Source organism: Gossypium raimondii, chromosome 10, assembly GCF_025698545.1.
Source record: "Gossypium raimondii isolate GPD5lz chromosome 10, ASM2569854v1, whole genome shotgun sequence".
NCBI lineage: Eukaryota > Viridiplantae > Streptophyta > Magnoliopsida > Malvales > Malvaceae > Gossypium > Gossypium raimondii.
Genome location: NC_068574.1, coordinates 53,814,525 through 53,837,832, shown reverse-complemented (window position 1 = coordinate 53,837,832; position 23,308 = coordinate 53,814,525). Strand labels below are relative to the sequence as shown.

General features: G+C 31.9%; 1 protein-coding gene and 1 long non-coding RNA gene across 5 annotated transcripts; one reads left to right on the top strand and one right to left on the bottom strand.

Moving 5' to 3' along the window:
• Positions 1-645: 645 nt before the first annotated feature.
• LOC128033790 (uncharacterized) lies at positions 646-2,526 on the bottom strand. Of its 2 annotated transcripts, none has more exons than XR_008189833.1 (3): positions 2,299-2,526; positions 1,785-1,955; positions 646-1,169 (listed from the first exon to the last, which is right to left on the bottom strand). It is a non-coding gene; the product is annotated as an uncharacterized LOC128033790 (long non-coding RNA). The 2 variants fall into 2 exon arrangements; XR_008189834.1 differs by having other exon boundaries at positions 2,344-2,526.
• Positions 2,527-6,624: 4,098 nt separating this feature from the next.
• On the top strand, positions 6,625-17,256 carry LOC105776989 (uncharacterized). 3 transcript variants are annotated; one of them, XM_052621940.1, is made up of 19 exons: positions 6,625-6,805; positions 7,114-7,276; positions 7,373-7,519; positions 8,319-8,409; positions 8,519-8,637; positions 8,801-8,991; positions 9,109-9,319; positions 10,388-10,625; positions 10,718-11,151; positions 11,315-11,465; positions 11,935-12,137; positions 12,273-12,613; positions 12,927-13,023; positions 13,100-13,318; positions 14,510-14,749; positions 15,755-15,964; positions 16,251-16,520; positions 16,625-16,828; positions 16,923-17,256. In XM_052621940.1, the coding sequence occupies exons 2-19, from the start codon at positions 7,142-7,144 to the stop codon at positions 17,085-17,087; spliced, it is 3,666 nt and encodes a 1,221-aa protein (XP_052477900.1). In that variant the 5' UTR covers positions 6,625-6,805; positions 7,114-7,141; the 3' UTR covers positions 17,088-17,256. The 3 variants fall into 3 exon arrangements, with proteins under 3 accessions (XP_052477900.1, XP_052477901.1, XP_052477899.1); XM_052621941.1 differs by having other exon boundaries at positions 6,913-7,276; positions 11,938-12,137; XM_052621939.1 differs by having other exon boundaries at positions 6,913-7,276.
• The last annotated feature ends 6,052 nt before the right edge of the window (positions 17,257-23,308 follow it).

Below are 23,308 nucleotides of genomic sequence, written 5' to 3'. Positions count from 1 at the left end.
ATAAAAGATAATTTGAAATGATTAATATTAAATATATTTTAATTAAAATATATGATTTAATAAAATTTAAAATAATTATAACTAATAAATTATCTTATATGAATTTGTATAATTTAAAATAATTATTATTACATATAATTTAATAATAATATATAATTTCATAAAATTATTGATAATAATTTTCTTATATTAATTTATACAATTTAAAATAATTAATATTAAATATAATTTAATAATGATATATAATTTCATAAAATTCTTAATAATAAAATGTTCTTATATGAATTTACTAAAATTAAAATATAACTTGAGAATTATATTCGCATAAACATAATTAACTTATATTAAGAAAATGTTAGATGAAAATGAAAGTCTACATCATAATCCATATGTTATATAGTTTTACAACATCAAAAAGTTTGAACTTTGATTTTTAATGGTCAGAAAGAAATCTTCTGACCCATTCCAATCACGCAACAGAAGGTAAACTAAAGAAAACGATCATTTGAGTTGGATGATCTGGAATTTTTTGTACAAACACACCCTTAATTTATTAATAGATCCGTACTCCCCTGTGTATGCATGTGTGATTTGAGTATGGTGTATGAATATTAACCCAAAAGAAAAAGAAAATAAAAATAATAAATAAAAACCTCCATCAAAATCAACTTCATTCTCAAGTGATACAATAACTAAGAAATCAATTGTTTGCCTACTTGCTTGCTCTACCTACAAAGCTCACTACCTTGTAAAATTTGCTTCACCACTGGGATGAGAAGCAACTAATTACTTTACATCAACATTTACTATTGCCTCTGTTCATACCAATACCATCATAATAAGCCAACCATTCACCCTCACATTATCCCACGGAACCCTGCTGAATCCAAAAGTACTGCTTTGATTTGCTCAGGCAATACATCCTGGCCTTCCCTGCATTGCTGTCATTTGTCAAACACCAAATCAAAATTACTGAATTCTTCATCCAAATATTAATATCCACCAACAAACCAAACACCTTACAACTTTTCTATTTTTTAGATGATATGCAGACTTCCAGATTAGCTGGTACTGTAATGCTTGTTTAACAAAGCTACAATTGTGGTACTCGCATAGCTCCAATTTCCCAATTTTCATATTGTCTTTGTTCAGCATCACCAGATCCGAAACTAACCTTTAAGGAAAACACACCTCACGATAAATTCTGTTTATCACTTGCAGTAAATACCTAACAAATTCATCTCACAAGTAATTTAGTGATCTAAATATCAACAATTATTAACCATTAGCATCATAGTTGAACTTTAGAGGTATGAGCAGAAAGAAAAAATTGCCTAGGATATATCCCACTAAACAAGGATTCTTACTTTAATCTATGTGCAAACTAGTGCAAGTAGTCAGTCTGCTATTCATATACAAAAGGACAATGGGAAGAGAGTCATCAATTTCAGGGTTTCTGACTCATGGTCTATACCATTATTTGAACTTGCCTTTTACAGAACTGCTCTTTTCAACAGCAGTTCTATGTAGCAAAGATGCACAGAAAATAACTGAATTTCTTCAATAAAGGCTCATTTCATTTGTAGTTTTAAGTGTTAAACAGAAGAAATAGCTTTCTATATGGCCTTATTTTTTGCACTAGAGTTGGCTAGACTTTGAAAGAAATCGCATTCATTAAAAATTGTTAGACAGATTTTAGTTGAAATCTGTTGGATAGATGTGCAAATTAAAATTGATTTTAAATGGAAATCAACCAAGTAGATGAAGAGAAAAAAGAAGGGCACCTCAGCTCGGAAAACATCCAGTGCAAACCCATTAAAACAGCTGATTACAGCTTGTTGTATGTCCAATCCAAGGTTGTCTAGAGCTCTCATGGTGGAGAGCAAGAGACCTGGCTTGCGAGCACAAAACATGTGAATGTTGACAGCCCTTCCTTCCCTTAATCTTACCTCCACCTGAAAATTGCAAAAATAGAAATATATGAGTTCCCTTAACCTTACATCGACTGACACAACTTGTCGAAAGTTTTTGGCAAGCATATGTCAGTCCTTATGTGTGTGTGTATCATGTCCTGACTCATGTCTGACATGAGTTCTACAACCAAATGCAAAGAAACAAAAGCCTAGATATAATCTTAAGAACAATTCTGATCAAGGAATAACAAATATCACACTTCTTCAGTTATTGGTGGAGAGGAATTCTAGGCTTCATGGCAAGAAGATTAATACTTTTTCAGTTATTCTTAATAAAATCATAGAGGCAGTTTGACTAAGACTCCACAGTTGAAAGGAATGATACCAACAAGATGCTTGCTTGCAACTGGGGTTTGAGTGTAGTGATTACTTATCCAGAATACTTCTCTATTGTGATTACTATCAGTTTCGCAGATGCTTTTATTGTAGTTGGCTAGGCTCCTCTTTTGCGTGAATAAAGAATTATTTAACCATCATCAGAGCCAAAAACAAATATCACACTTCACAATCCACAAGAAGCGCTTAGCTATTATAAGCAGAAGACAAGAAAACAATCAACAATATGATAAAAGAGAACAAAGAAAAAAAAACAATAATATATATAAGCTCAATTGTGTATTTGACAAATAAAGATGTGTTCTGCTATATAAATATACATTTGTATATTCGGTTTTAGATGTTAAAGAACATATATATAAGTAATTATTGGGTTATATCTTGATGTATACGTATATTTGATTCAGTGTATCACTTAATAGCATATGTGAAGGTTTCAATGTTTATTTATAGAGTAAGAAAATTATTCGATATTTATGTAATATAATAGCTTATTTTATTTGTTTATGTCTTTTGTTTTATAGTTATTAAAGATTAAGCTTCAAGTTCGGGAATCGTCAGCAAGATCATCACCCTATTTGTAGTCTCGGTATTTAAAATGTTTGTTTTTAAATTTTAATTATGGCATGTAAAAACTAGATTAATAAATTGTAAGTTGTATTTTGTAATAGTGGGAGTCCATATATTTTAAATATGATAATGGTTTAAGTTTTATCAAGTTTTAATTTATGTCTGTTTTGAGTGGAATTATGCATGGTAATGCCTCCTAACCCTAATTTGGCGACAAATATGGGTTAGAGGTGTTACAGCAGCTGTCATTTGCATCAATACTAAAAGTTCAAAATTCGAAAAATATAAGAATTTAGAATGATCCAATAGGAGAATATGGATTAATCTACAACTGTATGCATAGTACACGGCTTAGAGGTAGACCAGTATGGTTCCTCCAAAAATAAAATTGGGAAATTTTTATTTCTCCATTGAAATTTTTAGAAAATTTTAATTAAGTCCGTCAAAATTTTTGGAAATTTTCATTTCTCTCTTGAAGTTTTTAGAAATATTTAATTAGGCCCCTTCAAACTTTTGAAAATTTTAATCAAGCTCTGTTAAAATTTTTGGAAATTCTCATTAATCTCACAAAAAAATTATTTAGACCCCAAATTTTTTAAAATAGATCTTTTAAACTTCTAAAATTTTGAAAATTTTACTAGCCCCCAAACTTAGTCCCATGATCTCCTAATAATAAGATTAGTAATTGAATTTAACCAAACTAATTTAATTGATGTTGTTTGGGTTAAGACTAAAATTTTAGAATTCAAACAGTGCATGGACTAAAATTGACCAATTCAAAAGTACAATGACTAAAATGGATCAAATTAAAGTATATGGACTAAATCATAACTTTTGTAAAGTATAGGGACTAATATATGAATTTGACATTTTTAAAGTTTTAATGTTATTTTAGTCTTTTATTTATTTATTTTACAAACCTTCTTTTTTTCAAGTTTTAATGTTACTATAAATTTTTTTGTTTTTTATTTTAATTTTGAATAAATTTATTTAAGGATTGGTCTAACCTCTACATTTGAAGGTATATCTAATATTTGAGAAAGTTTAGATGAAAATATTAAATTTAAAATTTTGAGTTGGGTAAAAAGAGAGAATCATTTAAAATATAGAATAAGTTTGGGACTCTAACATTCGAACCGAATAATATCGACCATTTTCAAATTTATAATATATATTTTTATATATATAGTGTAACTTATATCAAATTTAAATTACATATACTATATTATAATATAAATACAAAAAAAACTATTAAGTTGCATATATTTAAAAGCTTAATAAAAGAGGAAAAAACATATAACCATAATAAAAAATATATAATTATTATTTATTAAATAAAATAATCATATTAAATAATAGGCAAACTTAAATGGATTCGGATAACATTTGAGGCCCATATTTCAAATTGAGTTAAGCTTGGACTAGTATACATCGGCTTGTCTAATCTCAATTTGTCCATGAGCATCTTAAATGATACATTTAAGTTATTCGTAGTCGGTTTTTAAGATATGTATTGATAATTTTTATTTAATCTGAAAATTCAATTCTTTTAACTATAGATTATAAACTGTATGTTTAAATGATATATTAAAATAATTATGTTTAATTTCGAGTCAATTTCATTTTGATTTTATTCTTAAACACATTTGTTTTTGAGTTTATTTATAAGATTTGATGTTGTTTGAATTAGATCAATGTAGTGGTTTAGACACGAGTTAAAAATGATTTTGGAGCGAATCGTTCGAAACTGAAGTTGAATCATAAATTGAGAATTTATTAAATAGGTACAGAATTTTTGTTAAGGGTGAAAAGAAGAGTAAGAACTTGGATAAATTAAAAGCTTGTTAATTTAGTTTGTAGTTCTACTTGGATTATTTCTATTTTTTTTTTAGAATTTTTTTTCCTTTTTGGATTGGTTTGAAAAGTTGAATTTAAGGATGGGTTTGGATGGGCGGTGTGTTTACTTGCGGTTAGTGTAAAAATAGCGGTGGCGGTGAGATTAGATACTGTAGCGATACTGTAGCGTGAGACAAAGAGTAAGCTAAACGCACCGCACCGCACCCAATCGCCCATCCAAACTCACCCTAAGTATTTGTAAAAATTAATGGAAACCGATTAAATTGAACTAATTCTGGTTTTTTGTTTGATTTAAGTTTGGATCAGATAATTGATCAATTTGATGTTTTCAATTCAAATTCGATTTTGAAATCCAAAAATATTTAAATCAAATTAATCGTCTTTACATATATTAAATATGATTATATATTTATATATAAACCCAAACCTATTAGGTTAGTAATACCAACTAAACCTAAGCCAAAACCCAAATTAAACTTTATTAAAACCCAAACTAAATAAAAATAATAAAATATTAAAATTATATAAACATCAAAAATTAAAAATTATAGAGGTAATATATATTTTGCCCCTGAATTTGTTTATTATACCTAGTTGGTACTTAAACTTATATTTCATCACCTAAGTTGATACTTCCACACTAATATCATTAGTTTATGCTTACGTGACACTGATAGTCGATCTAGTGATGACACGTGGTAGCCTCTCAGTATGTCGTATGTCAAATATAAAATAAATAAATAAAAATATTTAAAAATATATAAATTAATAAACCCATTTTTCCAAATTCATTCTAGATGTATTTTTAGCAAGTTTACATGTTTTTTTATTTATAAAATATCAAATTATTATTATTTTGAAATTAAAAAGTTTTTGCTTCAAGAATAAACTTAGGCATATGGTTATCCATATTTAAATGCATCTGAACAACTATTTATCTAGTTTTAGACGTGTCTTTTAGTTCTTTCATGTATTTATATATTTTTATAAACTTATAAAATTTTAGTTCTTTAATATATTTATATATTTCATTTTTATTAATTTGAAATTTATATATTTTTCAAAATATTATAGACTTTTATATATTTTATAATTTTATATTTTACATACTTTTCAAAATAATAACATAAAAACTAATATTTTATAAAAATAAAAAATATAAACTTACTAAAAATACATCTAGAATGAATTTAGACAAATAATTTGTCCAAGTTCATTATTGATGTGAAAAACAAATTATATTTTATTTAACTTATATACTTTTAATGATTTTTAATTTATGGATGACATGTATCATATTAAAAGGTTGCCGTGTGTCACAATTTGATTAGTTAACAATGTCATGTTAGCATAAATTAATGCTGTTAATATGAAAGTACCTATTTGAGTGAGATAATACAATTTCAAGTATCAACTAGGTAAAAGAAAGGGTAAATTTAAAAATAGTCACTTTTATTTGTCTCATATACATTTTAGTCATTTATGTTTGAAATGTTATGTTTTAGTCACTTACGTTATTATTTTGTTACGAAGTGATCACTTCATCGTTAAACTCCGTTACTTCCCTAATGATAGTTTTACGTGGCAGTCCAAATGAGTTCTAAATGCTAACTTGGATGTCCTATGTGGTAGTCTAAATTGAATTTATTAAAACCTATTTGGACTGTCACGTAGGATCATTGTTAGGGAGGTAACGGAGCTTAACGGTAGAGTGACCACTTCGTAACAAAACAATAACATAAGTGACTAAAACGTAACGTTTCAAGCATAAATGACTAAAATGTAATTTGAGACAAACAAAAATGACTATTTTTATAGTTTAACCTAAAAGAAAAAGGTACCAACTACATACAAATAGATAAATATATTAACTAAAACCTAACTTCCTAACACAATACCCCTTAGGTAACCTTGCCCTCTCCTCTTGAACTTTATCTCCTTGCTAGTGCCGTCCCACTTAGTCTTTACTTGTTCTGCAACTGGTTGCCACGGTTGTATTTCATTCTCTGCAAAAAAAAAGCCCCAGCATCATCATCTTCATATAAGCAAATCGACTCCAAAGAAGACAGGTATGTTAAAAATCCCATAAATTATCACGATTAAATGTTAAAGTTCTTTTTATCTGTTTACCAAAGTTCTATTCTTGTATATGGGTTTTTTTCCGTTTCTGATTCAGGCCAAAGTAAAGTCGGGAGTGTCCTTTTTTGACACTCTTCAAGGTGTGTCCGGGACGTATCCGGCCGTGTCGGCGGCGTGTCCGTGTCGAGCACCAGTACGACACTGTTACGAGGGGATTTTCCCGTGCCGTCTTACTTGAGTCTCTACTTGTTTTGCAATTGGTAGCCACAATTAGTAGTAACAAACATATTTCTGCCAGTTCCCTTTCTATTCGCCAAGAAGCTGCCATGGCCATGGATAGTGGCGCTGATGGGCAGTCTCACAAGGCTCACCGCTCTCGCCACTCGGGTGCCTCTGCAAAAAAGAAAACCAAAGCCAAAAACAAGGATCAAAACTCCGACCAGAAGCAGCAAAATCCTAAGGTTCCATTGTTTTACTCCTTTTTACTTGCTATTAATTTGCTGTTCGGCTTTAGCTAATTTCGGCCTTTTAAATTAATCTTTCGTTGTATATATTAGGCATTTGCTTTTCGTTCCAATGCAAAAGCGAAGCGTTTGCAATCGCGTGCCGTTGAAAAAGAACAACGTAGGCTTCATCTTCCTGTTATCGATCGCTCTTATGGCGAGCTGCCTCCATTTGTGGTCGTGGTGCAGGGGCCTCCTCAGGTAAATTTCTTAATTCCACGATTATTCTCTATTTTTTTGTTATATTTTGGAACCAAAGTAATTGATATTATCTTGTTTGGAACAGAGGAGTTTTTTAATTTAATTGTCCTTTTAGGATGTCTAAATTGGTTTGTCACCATGAGAACTAGGTTAAAAAAGAGGTGGTTCCATTTGAATCAGATCTGCCTGTTACGTTGAGTGTAAAAGAAAATTATAAGGAAATATAAAGTCCTTTTCTAACATCCTGGACCAATGAAATATATATACTTTATTGAGAGCTGTTGCTGAAGGAGAAACGGTGCTGTTTAGCCTAATATTGGATTGAAATTTTAATTTGAGGATGTCCTAATTTCCTCATTTGAGATTTCACTATTTCATAGTTCTGTGAGGAGCTTTGATGTTAAGGATAGCATATGTTTGCCTTGTAATATGTGTTATAAAGAAAGGGTGAAGAAACCTTTGAATAGAGAAAAGAGGGGGAGGGAAGAATTTCGTATCAATATTGATGTAATTTGCAAGAAATAACAGACTAATGTAGATTTTAAAGTGCTGACTTCGGAATTATTTATGTTTGACGTTATCGAGTAGAGAAATCTTGAAGATAGAACTGCAGCCTAGAAAACCTTGGAAATTGTTTGTTCCAAATGCCATTTGATGCTTAGTTTCAGATTTTTACCGACTTAGTAATTTGTCTATCTGTCTGTCTGGGTGTGTACAATTAACTCTATGTGGTAACATCTAGAAGTCTTTTTCCATGATTATATTGGTTAACTATTGTTGAACGTTTTACTCGTTGCAGGTTGGAAAGTCTCTTTTAATCAAGACTCTCGTAAAGCATTACACAAAGCATAATTTACCTGATGTTCGAGGACCAATAACCATAGTATCAGGTTGATGTCTCCCTAAATTTTAGTAGTTGTTTATATGTACTTATCTTGTTTAGAAAAGTAGTGGAGTTGAGGCTCCGTTGTCTGATGTGGGATTCATTGAACTTGTTAGGCAAGCAACGGCGCTTGCAGTTTGTTGAGTGTCCAAATGATATCAATGGTATGATTGATGCTGCAAAGTTTGCTGACCTAGCATTGCTTCTAATTGATGGAAGTTACGGCTTTGAAATGGTGAGATACTGAATATTTTTGTTATGCTTTCCATAGCTTTTACTTTTAGAAGATGGCAATCTGCTTCTTTGAAAATTATTATTTTTATAAATCTTCTCTTTGAATGTCAAGTTCCATTTAGTGAGAGTTTTTAATGTTTTAGATGCTTTTTGGTATTTTGTAGGAAACATTTGAATTCCTTAACATATTGCAAGTTCATGGTTTTCCAAAGGTGATGGGAGTTCTTACTCACCTTGATAAGTTTAAGGACGTAAAGAAACTAAAGAAAACAAAACAGCGTCTCAAACACCGTTTCTGGACAGAAATATATGATGGAGCTAAATTGTTTTATTTATCTGGTCTCATTCACGGGAAGTAAGCATCCCACCTAAGATTCTATTTTGACTACGCTCAACTGTGAAATTCCGTGGCAGTGTACTTTAATAAGTTAAATTGTGAGATTTATTGTTGCTTCTCCCTCTTATCTAACAGGTATCCCAAGCGAGAAGTTCACAATCTTGCAAGATTTATATCTGTTATGAAGTTCCCTCCTTTATCATGGAGGACTTCTCATCCGTATATCTTGGTTGACCGTTTTGAAGATGTTACTCCCCCTGAGAGAATGCAAATGAACAGTAAATGTGATAGGAATGTTACGCTTTACGGTTATCTGCGAGGTTGTAATTTGAAAAAGGGAACTAAGGTATGCCCTTTGATTCCTTTCTAACAATCATTGCTATGCTGCATGTTAAACTGTTGGGTATTTTTAAAGATTTAAAAGATTTTACCAGTGAAGATTCTGCCATATTTTTTCAGTAAGGCTATATAGTTGCCATAAAAGATGGCCTCATCCATTGCCATTATGCCCTAGAACTTGAGGTTGCACGTGCTCCAGCCTTTACCTTTTTTCTTTTACAAGAATCATATGGTTTCTTAGCTTGTGATATTGCTAGAATAACCTTGGCTCCTCGCTAACTTGGTTGTGGTAGCCTCATATCGTATCAGTGTCAAGTTTCCCATGGATGGAAGCATCCTCACTGTAGTTGATGATCTTAATGTTTAAAAGAGTGAATCATGTTTAGTCCCAAGATTGGTTCACTAGGGATGTCTCTACCTTGATAATAACCTGTCAATCCATATATTTTCTTTTGGATAATTTTTTCCAAGCCCATTTCTTTAGTTAATGATATGACCTTGTGCTTCTACTATGCTCATGTTAATTAGTGTTTGCTAATTTGTTGTTCTGTTCCTTATTTCTTTGTTCTATTCTGTGAGTTACATGTCATGTCAACTTATTGGGGTGAAATTCAGTATTTTCTTTATTATATATCCACCACAACTGGTATGTTGATTTATGAATTTGATTTGTATTTTAGGGTGAAATCTAATTCAGGTGAATAATTATCCAAACACTGGCATCTGATATTTGCAATCTTTAAATAGTGCTAAAGTTCTGAGTACACCGGGGTGAAAGCTCTTAGGATGGATTTGGTTCTTGCAAGCATTCTGTATGGCTGGTGTTACATGCTTGTTTTCATTTATTTGTTCCATTTAGTACCAGTGTTCACGACTTGCGTTTTTATCAATAAAATTGAACTTGACTTTCTACATGGAAACAAAGTTATAAATATCATCTTTACTTGTTAGGATTTCACTTTCAATATGGATAACAGATCTTTTTCTTCTTCAATTAATTCTTTTTATTGTTATCCAATCTGGGAAATGACTTAAGTTTTATTGCACCTAAGTTTCATATACAATCTGTGATCAGATCCATATTGCCGGTGTTGGAGACTTTAGCTTGGCTGGCGTTACAGGCCTATCTGATCCTTGCCCTTTACCATCAGCTGCAAAAAAGAAGGGACTCCGTGACAAAGAAAAACTTTTTTATGCCCCCATGTCTGGACTTGGGGATCTCTTGTATGACAAAGATGCCGTCTACATAAACATTAATGACCACTTTGTTCAGTATTCTAAAGTTGATGAAATGGGGGGAACTACAAATAAAGGTTTTTAATCTCTTCCATTTTCTCATAATTTTTGCCCTATTGTTGAAGGTATCTTTAGATAATATCTCAACCATTCCTTTTTGTCGTCATAGGAAATAAACGAGATGTTGGTGAGGCCCTGGTGAAATCACTTCAGACTATAAAGAACCCAATTGATGAGAAGTTGGAAAAGAGTAAAATTTCCCTTTTTAGTCAGAATCCTAATAGCTCATTGGAAGCTGAAGATCACAACAGGGATTCTGATGAAGCACCAAAGCTAATTCGTGATATAGAGCCTTTGAAGCAATACCAGTCTAATGGAGAAGAAGATGAAAGTGAGTTTGATCTGGATAGTTCAGAGTCTTCAGATCAAGATGAAGGTGTTCCAGAAGTTGCAATGCTGAAAAGTGAAGGTAGGAATTTTGAAGAAGGAAATGCAGATGCGTCAGAGCGGCTGGGTCGAGTTAAGGAACAATTTGAGTTTCACAATGGTAGGAAAAGGAGAAAAGCAATCTTTGGAGACGGTGTTGATCATAGTAATCTCAAGGTATTTAGTGATTATTCTTTTTGCTTGTATTTGAAGAACTATAGTTTTGTTCCACAGCAGGTAGGTGGAAGAGTCATGAAATCATATCCTTTCCTTCTATCCAATGCATTGTTGAGGTTGTATTGTTGGGAAAACCCTTTTTCTTACACTAACTTCCTTGCAGAGTACAGATGAAGAGAATGAAGGTGATGAAGATGATGATGATGACGACGATGACAACGATGAAGGTGAAAATGACAGAAGCAATGAAGATAACGAGTCATGTTCAGGTTCAGAGTTTTCCGATGGTGATGAAGAGGATCTGAAGTCTGAGGGTACTGTTCATATATTATATTCTATTGTACATGTGTAATACTTCTCCACTAATAGACGTTATGCCATAGGCTATGCTTGTAGAAATTATGCTTTATAAAGCAATATAATGAATTTTGGCTACATAATAGCATAGCTGTCCAAGGGTAGGCACATACACTCAGTGCTGGGCTCATAATCTTAGTCTGCTAAAGCCAGACTTCAGCTTAAATTTATATTTCAAGCGTTGCTGGGCCTGAAATTGTTTTAGTTGTAAATAACTGAATTGTTGAATTTTGATTAAAAAAATATAAATTGTTTTTCTGGCTCACACTTAGCTTTTCAAATGTCAGAGTGATAGGGCCCAGCATTGGACGTCTCTAGATAGTGTCTCTAGCGGTTTAATTTCAGAAGTGGTTAATTATCATGTTAGATATTTTTCTCCAAGTTCTTGTTTTGCTTTTAATTGCAATTTTAACATTGTCCTTCTAGAAGATGGCATGGGAAACATATCAAAGTGGAGAGCATCACTTGTGGAAAGGGCCTCTAAAAAACAGAATATAAACCTGATGCAGCTTGTATATGGGAAATCTGCATCAACATCAAACACTTCTGCTAATGAAGTGAAGGACGACAGTGAGAATGAAGAGAGTGATGAAGATGAATTTTTTAAGCCCAAAGGGCAAAGGGCAAAGGTGTGTCCTCCGTGTAGGCATGACTGATTTATAATTTCAAAAGTTTGCATGTATGGATGCTTCAGTGTGCCATCTTGTTGATAATTTTATTTGTTTATATTTTATCAACTCTAATATTATTTTGTATTACTGTAGAATTCGATTGAAGGATTAGATGGTGGGAACATCAACACTGAGGACTGTTCAAAATCCACTAAATTTTCAGAACTTAAGAACTGGAAAGAGGAAGAAGTATATGAGAGTATTCGTGATCGTTTTGTCACTGGTGATTGGTCTAAAGGTGCCCTCAGAAATCAAATGTTAGAAGCTAAAACTGAAGAAGATGATATGGATGGTGACTTTGAAGATTTAGAAACTGGTGAGAAGCAGAGTCATCAGAAAGATGATTCTAGTAATGGTGGAATCCAAAAGGAAGATGATGCAATTGAGGAGCGGAGGTTAAAAAAGCTAGCTCTCCGTGCAAAATTTGATGCTCAATATCCTTTTATTAGTTAAACTACTTTGAATGTAGCCATTTATATTCTTATTTTCTGCCTGCTTGGATCCATCTCTTCCTGTTTATATTGGTAAATTGTATTAATGGCAGGGGGTGGGGGTTTGAATGTGATACGCACTCCTGCTATTGCTGTCTGTATTTTCTCATCCATGCTCAAGATTGTTGCTCGCACTTGTGCCTTTTTCCGGACTGCATGATTCTTATTCTCTCAATGAAAGTTCAGTTTTGATTTCTGTTAAGTAAGATGTATATATGGGAAACTGTCTTGCTTTTGCAACCTTAACTTTTATTACTTATGATGGATCCGAATCACCGGAAGAGGAAACTGATGTACAAAATGGGGGAAAGTTTCACCACAGTCAAGCGAATGACAGTGGGTATTATGACAAGGTAACTATGCATTTCTATTGATGGATCTATAATCTAACTTTTAGGTTTAAGCTCTAAATCTTTCTCATTCTTCCAGTTGAAAGAAGAGATTGAACTCCAGAAACAAATTAATATAGCAGAACTCGAGGATCTTGATGAGACTACCCGATTGGAAATTGAGGGATTCCGAACAGGAATGTATCTAAGGCTAGAAGTTCACGATGTTCCTTTTGAGATGATAGAGTATTTTGATCCCTGTCATCCCATTTTGGTTGGAGGAATTGGTCTCGGTGAGGAAAATGTTGGATACATGCAGGTTAGAAGACACTTAAGATTATTAATATTGTGCTATTGTACTGCTGAATGATAGTCTTTCTCCTGTCTATATGTTGCACTGTTTTCTAGTTTTTATCTACCCATGGGTGCCCCCTTTTTCGCTTTAAGGATTGGAAGATATTTTTACTTAATCTGTAGTTCTAGCGTCATGTAGGATAAATGTTATATATCATCTCTCATGTTAATTTGTGGCTTCTTCCACTATTTTAGTTGAACCACTGTCTTCAGGAATTTTAAATATCTTCACTTTGTGAGTTTGACTTACTACAATGGATTTTTGGAGAAATTATAGTATCTAGTGCTGTTTCATGATTGTTTGCCTTATCGAAGGATTAGTGCTTCTTGTTGAAGAACGGCTCTTATATCTGTAGTAAATATCTGAACCATAAATTATATGAATTCAGAATAAATAAGTTTCCAAAATCGAAAAATGTGGAACACTGAATCAGTTAAAAGCTACTTCTTGATTCAAATGTTATTACTTGTTTAAAAAAGTTCAGGAATCTATTTGTTTTCTATGTGAAAAATACAAAAAACTAGAGAGTTGCATATGTAATTAACCAACCTAGCTTCCGTTCATATACACGTGTGATAAAACAATGAAATTCATAAGAGCTAGAGCATTGGTGTTATCTCACATCAGTTAAATTTAGAATTTTGGAGTACAACTTTTCCACTTATTGTTAATTAGTTTTAGGTTGAATGTTTAGCACTGTATTAGACCTCTCTTGTTTGTAAAAATTATTTATTTTCCATGTAATATATTCAATTCTTTCACTTAATGATACTGGGTTTAATGTGATTTGGAGTTCTAACGTTTAAGTGGTGTTATCCCTTACTGGTTCTATCTTGAGTTTACAGTGGCCCCATGTTCTGGTTCTGTCTCTAACCCTATTGTCAAGTGATTTTAAATTGGATCTTAACAATTGGTAATAGTTTTGGTAGTAGAGTTCAGAGCTAAAACATTATTGAACAAGTAAATATAGATCTAAACTATAGGAAGGTTGTGAAATAAAATTTGATGAGATTTAGACAGGGTATATTTAGTATAACAATTTGGTAATCTATGCTACATTCCGGTGCATAGTGTCTCTATTGTGATTCGTATGGTGTTTGTATTCTATCTTGTTGTAAAACATACATGATCTAAGAGGTTTCCTTTTTCCTCCAGACGAGGCTAAAACGACACAGATGGCACAAGAAAGTGCTGAAGACTAGAGATCCAATAATTGTTTCAATTGGATGGAGGCGTTACCAGACCACGCCTGTTTATGCCATTGAGGACCAAAATGGAAGACATCGCATGCTCAAGTATACTCCAGAACATATGCATTGCCTTGCTATGTTTTGGGGCCCTCTTGCTCCACCCAAGACTGGAGTGCTTGCTGTTCAGAATTTATCTAACAATCAGGTCACTTTGCTCAATTTTATGTACTTTTCATGTTATGATCCTTATAAAATATGGAACAAGTGAGGATGGTGGTGAGTGATAAGATAGTCAAGAATCTGGGAAGTCTTCACAGTACCGTCTGGCAGTTTAGTCCCTCTCCTAAAAACATAGCCAATTTAATCTTCGTACTTTTAAAACTTAAGCAAAAAGATATAATATGTAACTGGGTTTGGTGAATATTTAAATATTGTTGATGTGCCGGTAAAATGGTGACCTGAAACCATCGGAAATTAAAGCCTACATCACCACCCAGTTATTTATTGGTTCTGGTGGATCATTGTTATACAGAGAATTAAATATTCTTCTTTTACTAAATTAGATGTGGCCTCTAATACAATGAGAGGTTTAAGTGGTAAAACTTTTTTGTAGTTATGCATGAAGCCCAAGAAAAGCCCTTTTGAAGCCTTGAACTAGTTTTTAATCCTATTAGTTATGATCCTTGCCATATCTTGCTTTGGATTGGAGCCCAAGATCCCTCAAAATGTCATCTATAAGATCAAAACTGATCGCTTCACTAGGCCAGCAACTCAACCTTGACCGTGCTGCTTTCTGTTCCAAAGTCACAGGTGAAGCTGTATATAAAATTCTTGGCTATTGCATTCCTGATATTAACTAATCTAATGCAATCCTCTAGTACTGTCGAACTTCTGTAGTTTGATAGTCAATGAATTGTACATGTTTAGTCTTTGTAAGAAACAACCTTTCTGATATTAAAGTTGTGTGAATTATTAATCTAGGGTTGGAAATGGATGGTAAAAAATTGAATGTTCGAAACTATCCAATTTGTTATTTTCAGAGGGTTATTAGATCTACTATTTACAGTGTATATTTGGAGTGAGTTTCAATTTGACCCCTTGGAGTTGCCTGAATGACTCCAAACCCTTATTGCTTTGTTCTGTTTTTCACTCCATTGTTCCTTTCTGTTTCTTATACTACTCACTAATCAGTTTTTATTTGGCATAACAGGCGGCATTTCGCATCATAGCAACAGCATACGTACTTGAGTTCAACCATGCAGCGCGGATAGTGAAAAAAATCAAGCTAGTTGGATACCCCTGTAAAATATTCAAGAAAACAGCCCTCATCAAGGATATGTTTACTTCAGATCTTGAAGTAGCTCGGTTTGAGGGTGCAGCAATTCGAACTGTGAGTGGGATCCGTGGGCAGGTGAAAAAGGTATGCTTTGTTCATATAGACTTGAGAATCTTGAGATTTGTATGACTATTTATCTTAGATTCTGCCAATGGCATTTACTTTTGAGAACCAGTCTTCTCTGATAGTGACTGCTCTAAAGATGAGTGGTAAAACGTGGAGAATATCCATGCCTAAGAATCCTTCTTAGGATCTTGCTTTGGTATGACGTAATTAAAGCATTATCTGCTATCTTAACACAACCCAAATAAATCCATGTCCTGCATAAAGAGATAGCAGTTAAAAGCTAATGGCATTTTATATTCCTCAGGCAGCAAAGGAAGAGATTGGTAATCAACCCAAAAAGAAGGGAGGGCAAGCTAGGGAAGGAATTGCAAGGTGCACCTTTGAGGATCGAATTTTGATGAGTGACATTGTCTTTTTGCGTGCATGGACTCAAGTTGAAGTTCCTCAGTTCTATAATCCATTAACTACTTCGTTGCAACCTCGTCAGAAGACCTGGCTAGGAATGAAAACTGTCGCAGAATTGAGGAGAGAACACAATCTTTCTATTCCTGTTAACAAGGATTCCTTCTACAAGGTCGTCTTTATTTGGATTTATGAATGCTATTTCTGTTTTAATATGAGTTCCTACTATATCCCTATTTCTGTTACGTTTACTGTTCTTATTGTGCATGTTTACAGCCAATTGAGAGAAAGGCAAGGAAATTCAATACCCTTGTGATCCCTAAGGCGTTACAAGCTGATCTCCCGTTTGAATCGAAGCCCAAGAATATACCACACCGGAAACGACCACTTCTTGAAGATAGAAGAGCTGTTGTCATGGAGCCTCATGAACGGAAAGTTCACGCTCTTGTTCAACACCTTCAGTTGATTAGAAATGACAAGGTCCGTGTGTGATATTTATATTTCCATCCCTTGACGAGCTAAAGCGTTTTGCTAGTGGAAGCTTTTTAATGAAAAAATAACTTTAAATTTGCAGATGAAGAAGCGGAAGCTCAAGGAGGAGCAAAAACGGAAAGAAGTAGAGGCACAGAGAGCAAAGGATGAACAGGTGTTGAGAAAGCGTCGGAGAGAAGAAAGGCAAGAGAGATACCGGGAGCAGGACAAACTAAAGAAAAAGATTCGCAGACATGTGGAAGCCTGATGGTAATTATGCACTTGTGCATGCGTTTAATTGACAGTTATAAGTGATAAATTTTTGTGAAGTTATGTGCTATGCACCCCAAATTTTGTTCTAAAATTCCCATAGTGAATTGTCTTAGCTCTTTCCAATTTACAGTTGCAATTTCTTATTGATTAATTAACATTTCAAAGCTGCGGGTGTAGTCTGAATTACATGTGCCTTGATGTGTATAATCTTATGAATGATCCAGTTGATGGGTGAAATGATTTGAAAGCTAAACAAAAATTCAAATATGTTATACTAAGACTTAGACCCAAATATATACAATACTCAATTATTAAACATCAAACCCTAAAATATAATAAAATATACACCAACCCAAAATACATGAACATTATATAATTAAACTCAAATCTAAATAAAATTTATTTTAAAAATTTGGATGTTACTCTTCCTTGGGCTTTCTATTTGAATATTTGCACTAAAATCATTTTGTATATTTGTATGATTTTATGTAACACTCTAAATCCGGCCTTTGAAAACCCATAATTCATTTGACTTGTAAAGATAACGCTATCTCATGCTAAGTAAAAATTCAATTTGTTTGATGATATTTTTACTTACTTACACTTTCAAAACATTTAAGTTTGCAGCGAAATTCTTGATCTAATTCATTTTGGTCCCTTTACTAATTACCATGGTCTAATTTCTATCTTGGTCCCTTTACTAATTTTAATCTATAGTAATTAACTTTTACCTCTTTTACAATTTAGTCCTTTTGCCTAAATTAAGCAATCAAGCGTCAAAATTACCGGACCAAACTTCAATTCACCTATAATACGACTCTGTAAATATTTAATGAAAATATTTACGACCCTAAATTATGGAAATGGGGTCCTAATACCTCGTTTTCAATAACCACTTGACTTTTGAACTGAACCACTTATACTAACTTTTAATTCAATTAGTTCAATTCATCAAATCAAAATTTAATATAAAAATTATTATTGACTTATATAATTTAAATACCAATTATACGAACTTACTCATCAGATTTGTGGTCCTGAAACTACTATTTTCGACACCACTAAAAAACGGGCTGTTACAACTCAAGCAGAATAGATTCTAAATCTGTTTATGGATTTATTCACTTATGACATTTATAGTGTGGTATACCTAAATTCTGAGTAGAAGGTGGACTATGTATGCGCGACTCGTACACTTTGATGTAAGTAAAAACCCAAGTTCAAATAGATAAAGAAACGAAAACTGGTGCGTTAGGTGTATGAATTCTGCAGTATGTAGCATCATTCACAACAGTGGAATTCATAGCCCAAAACATGGTAAATGATGTCCTCTCATTGGCATTACATGGTTGATGAAAAGCAAATGTGCCTACGAGTCATCCGTTTTTGTGATGGATGACTTGATCACTATTTGATAGTGATTGGCTTTTCATGAAGGAAGATGTAACGATTACCATGAGATAAAATAAGATCATATTGGGAGAGTGGATATTATCCCAAAGAGATCAAAGATATCCTATGAGGGTAACATAGTTATAACAAGGTCATTGGACGAGCACTGAGTATTTGCTTTCGTAATGGTATGTCGTTGGGGAGAGCTCAGTCACGATACTATAGTGGAATGTCTTCGTCACTAAATGAGTTTAAAATTAATAGGCGAAAAGTCGAAACTTAATTATAAATCACTTGAGCCTCAATTACATGTCTAATCGGTCCCTCCACTAGCTCGCTGAAACCATAAATGAATTGCATGTTGAATAGAAATGAACGAAATGAATAGAAAAAGGGAAATGGGAAACATTCAGAAATGATTATGGTTTTCTCCGAAATGGATAAATAGAATCATTTGGAAATGAATGTAGGTTTCAAAAAATGAAAATGGAAATGAAAATGAAATGAGTACGTGACTTTTAAAATTAATTTCAATTGATAAAATATGAGTGTAAATTGGTATAATGTGTAACATAATTAAATTAATAAAATGGGTAACCATTAAGAGCTAATTTTGTTATTAAATAAAATATGTATTTGATTAGATAATAAATACTTTTCAATAAAAGGTCGATTGAGAATTCACTAATAAATAAAAATATAAATAATCAACAAACATTAAGTGTAATGACAAAATTCATTACACAAAGAGAGAATGCAAGTTTAATATTTAGAAGTAGCATTGTTAGAAGGAGGAGTCGGAAACTTCAAACATAAATTATAAAACAGTATGAAAAACTAAAATAGACATAATTAATACCTTAAAATAAAATATAATTAAGCACAATATCATGTAGTTGAATTGAGTAGCCCAAATCAAATCTTTTTAAGCCCTCAAATCTACTTAACCCTATAAGCTTAAAAGAGTCTACTAGCTTATTACTCCATACTTAAAAGATAAAAATTAAAATTTGGGCCAATTCAACAAAATTAAACCATTACCATAATTATTAAATTTTGAAATAATTACAAAATAGTCACTTTTTCGTATTTCATTAACAATGATTGGGCCTCCACCCATGTGCATTAAAGACAGATTACACCACCACCTTGCGCACAAAACAATGGAAATTAGCCAAGGAAAAAAAAATTGAAGTTGATTTTCAATTAAAGGCAAATTATAGGGACTCGGGACTCCAAATGCCTTTTAAGTCATGTTAATTAGGCACAATATCATTTCTTTTAACAAAATGTTTGGGTAAGAAAATTATTTTAGGAGGGCTGAAGTTAAATTTTAATTTTATGATAGTAAAATGTAATTTAATCATTTGAATAGTTTATATCTTTATAATTTTTAAAGAATTAAATCAAATTTTATCATTTTTAAGGATATTTATTAATTTTAAAATTTAAAACTTTAAAAGACTTAAATGAAAATTTTAAATGGACCTAAATAGAAAATTTTCCTTATCATTGCATACTTATATTAATCATATTTATTGGATAAAAATACTTGATCTTGACCGTACGTTTATATTAATCATATTCATTGGATCAAAAGTGTCTTTTCCTATAAATAAGGCATCACCCCTAATTTGAATTAATAACACTTTTAATATTTTTCTTATATTTGCATTATGTTTTCTTATCGTGCTTGTTAGGATTTAAAAGTATATGTGAGTGTAAACTTTATTTTCTCTAATTTTATTAGTGTAAACTCGAATAAAATTGTCCAAACCGATCGAACCGACGCAATTTTATTTGTATAAATTTCAATATAAACTTGGATGGTAGTTTCTAACCGGTTTAGATTTTGAATTTCAAAATTTTTAAAATCGAATTAACTGACTTAACATACTTATTATATATAATATATGTTAAACTCAAACTCAATATCCTATAACTCATTCTACACCAAAACTCAAATTAAATCCTAAGCCCAAATGCCCCAACCGGCTAGAACCAAAATCTAAAACCAGATTTTTTTTATAGAAATGAAAGAGTAATTAAAAAATAAAATATAATTCCTAAATACCAAGTTTTTTAGTTAAAAAATGTTTTTGAGTAAAAAATTTTTTAGGAGGGCGAAATTAAATTTTAATTTTCACGATAGTAAAAATGTAGTTCCACCATTTGAATAGCCTATATCTTTATAATTTTTAAAGGATTAAATCAAAATTTATGATTTTAGGGGCCAAAGTACAATTTTATATTTATTAAATTTAAATTTTAAAAACTTTGAAGGGCTTAAATGAAAATTTTAAAGGGACCTAAATGGAAAATTTTCCATTATCATTATACACTTATATTAATCATATTTATTGGATAAAAAAGACTTGATCTTGACTGTACATTTATATTAATCATATTTATTGGATAAAAAAGACTTGATCTTGACTGTACATTTATATTAATCATATTTATTGGATCAAAAGCGTCATTCTGTTTTGAATTAATAACACTTTCAATACTTTCTTATATTTGCATTATGTTTTCTTATTGTGCTTGTTAGGACTTAAAAGCATACATGAGTGTAACTTTATTTTCTCTAATTTTATTAGTGTAAACTCGAGTAAAATTGTTTAAACCGATGGAATCGACTGGATTTTATTTGTATAAATTTTCAATGTAAGCTTGGATGGTAATTTCTAGCCAGTTTCGATTTTGAATTTCAAAATTTTTCAAATCGAGTTAACTGACTTAACATACTTATTAAATATAATATATGCTAAACTCAAACTCAATATCCTATAACTCATTTTACACCAAAACTCAAATTAAATCCCAAGCCCAAATGCCCCAACCGGCTAGAACCAAAACCCAAAATCAGAAGAAAAAAAATTTATAAAAATGAAAGAGTAATTAAAAAAACAAAATATAATATAATTCCTAAATACCAAGTTATTTAGTCAAATATAAACTTAAAAAGCTAAAACCCCAAATAAAAAAAAACTTGCACTTTTGAAGTCGTTACCTTGGGGTAATTTACCAATAAAAGCCCTTTTTTTTCAAAATTTACCGAAATGGGCCAACTATTTAATTATTTACCGGAATGGTCCATTTTCCGCGAAATCACGTCCACGTCGGCGACGACGTCGTACGCGCCAGAATCGCGTCCACGTCAGCGCGACTTGTCGACGTGATTGAAATCGCGCCCTAGAGGACGCGATTTGTCGACGTGACATGAACAGCTTTATGTTTTTAGCTTGAAAAACTTTGAAAGGCCATAACTTTTGGCCCGGTTGTCTGATTGAGACGATTTTTTTTTATTTTGAATAACTTTTCGAGATCTACACGCTGACAAACTGCTTAGAGATGAATAGGGGCTAATTTGTAAAGTATAATTTGTTAGTTACGAGTATAGGGACTAAAGTGTAATTATTTCAAAATTAGCATGAAATTTTTGTATTTAAGAATATTTGAATGTTATGGAAGGATGAAATTGAATTTGAATTGAAAAACGAAGCTTAGATTTGAAAATATGACTATTTAGGTTTTAGGGACTAAATTGAATAAAATGGAAAATTTTAGGGAACTTCTCAAAAGTGGAATGAGCTGACTTATACCTATGACAGGATGATATAAGACAATTCTGTAAAAAAATATTCGGTGTTTACTTCAAACAAATAAGGAAAATAATGATTTGAATGTTTCAAAATTCAATTTTAAACCGAAAAAATCAAAATTTAGGGGCAAAAAAGGATCTTTTTCTACAAAAACTACGGCAAACTGCCTACGGCTGTTTGTCAGCGCGTAGATCTCGAAAATTTATTCGAAATAAAAAAAAATCGTCTCAATCGGACAACCGAGCGAAAAGTTATGGCCTTTCAAAGTTTTCCAAGCTTAAAAACATAAACTGTTCATCCATGTCAGCAAATCGCGTCCTCGTAGGCGCGATTTGTGTTCACGTAAGCAAATTGCGCTGACGTGGACGCGATGTCCTGACACGTACCCTGACATCGCGCTGACGTGGACGCGATTTCGCGGAAAATGGCCCATTCCGGTAAATAATAAAAAAATCGGCCCATTTCGGTAAATTTTGAAAAAAAATGGCTTTTATTGGTAAATTACCCGTTACCTTGTTGCTTAGCTAAGGAAAAAAAATTGAAACTGATTTTTAATTAAAGGCAAATTACAGGGACTCGAGACTCTAAATGCTTTTAAGTCATTAATTAGGCACAATATCATTTTGTTAGGTATAACAATTTCAGAACAAGATGCTTTTGAACATGGGGTGAAGGTGGAAATTCTTTTTAGGAGGGTTGAAATTAAATTTTAATTTTTATGATAGTAAAATATAATTTTACCATTTAAATAGTCTATATTTTATAATTTTAAAAGTTTAAATCGATTTTTATCATTTTAGGAAAACTAAAGTGTAACTTTAAATTTACTAATTTAAAATTTTAGAAACTTTAGTGAACTTAAATTAAAAAATTCATTTTAAGAGCCTAAATAGAAATTTTTATTTTAACTATACACCTATATTAATCATATTTATTGGATCAAAAGAACCTTTTCTAACAAGGAATCATCCTCCCTCATTTGTAAGCTAGAATTTGAGTTAATAACACTTTTAATATTTTCTTATATTTGCATTGTGTTTTCTTATTAAGCATGTTAGGACTTAAAAGTATATGTGAGTGGGAACTTTATTTTTTTCTAATTTTATTAGTGGAAGCTCAAGCAAAATTATCCAAACCGATCGAACTGACGCAATTTAATTTGTATAAATTTTCAACGTAGGTTTGGAGGGTGATTTCGGGTCAATTTTGATTTTGACTT

Bases quoted from the DNA above. Each gene is read 5' to 3' on its own strand.
- LOC105776989 (XM_052621940.1), top strand. From the start codon at position 7,142: ATGGCCATGGATAGTGGCGCTGATGGGCAGTCTCACAAGGCTCACCGC. The intron at 7,277-7,372 runs GTTCCATTGTTT...TGTATATATTAG, and splicing joins AGAAGCAGCAAAATCCTAAG to GCATTTGCTTTTCGTTCCAA. The intron at 13,024-13,099 runs GTAACTATGCAT...TCATTCTTCCAG, and splicing joins ACAGTGGGTATTATGACAAG to TTGAAAGAAGAGATTGAACT.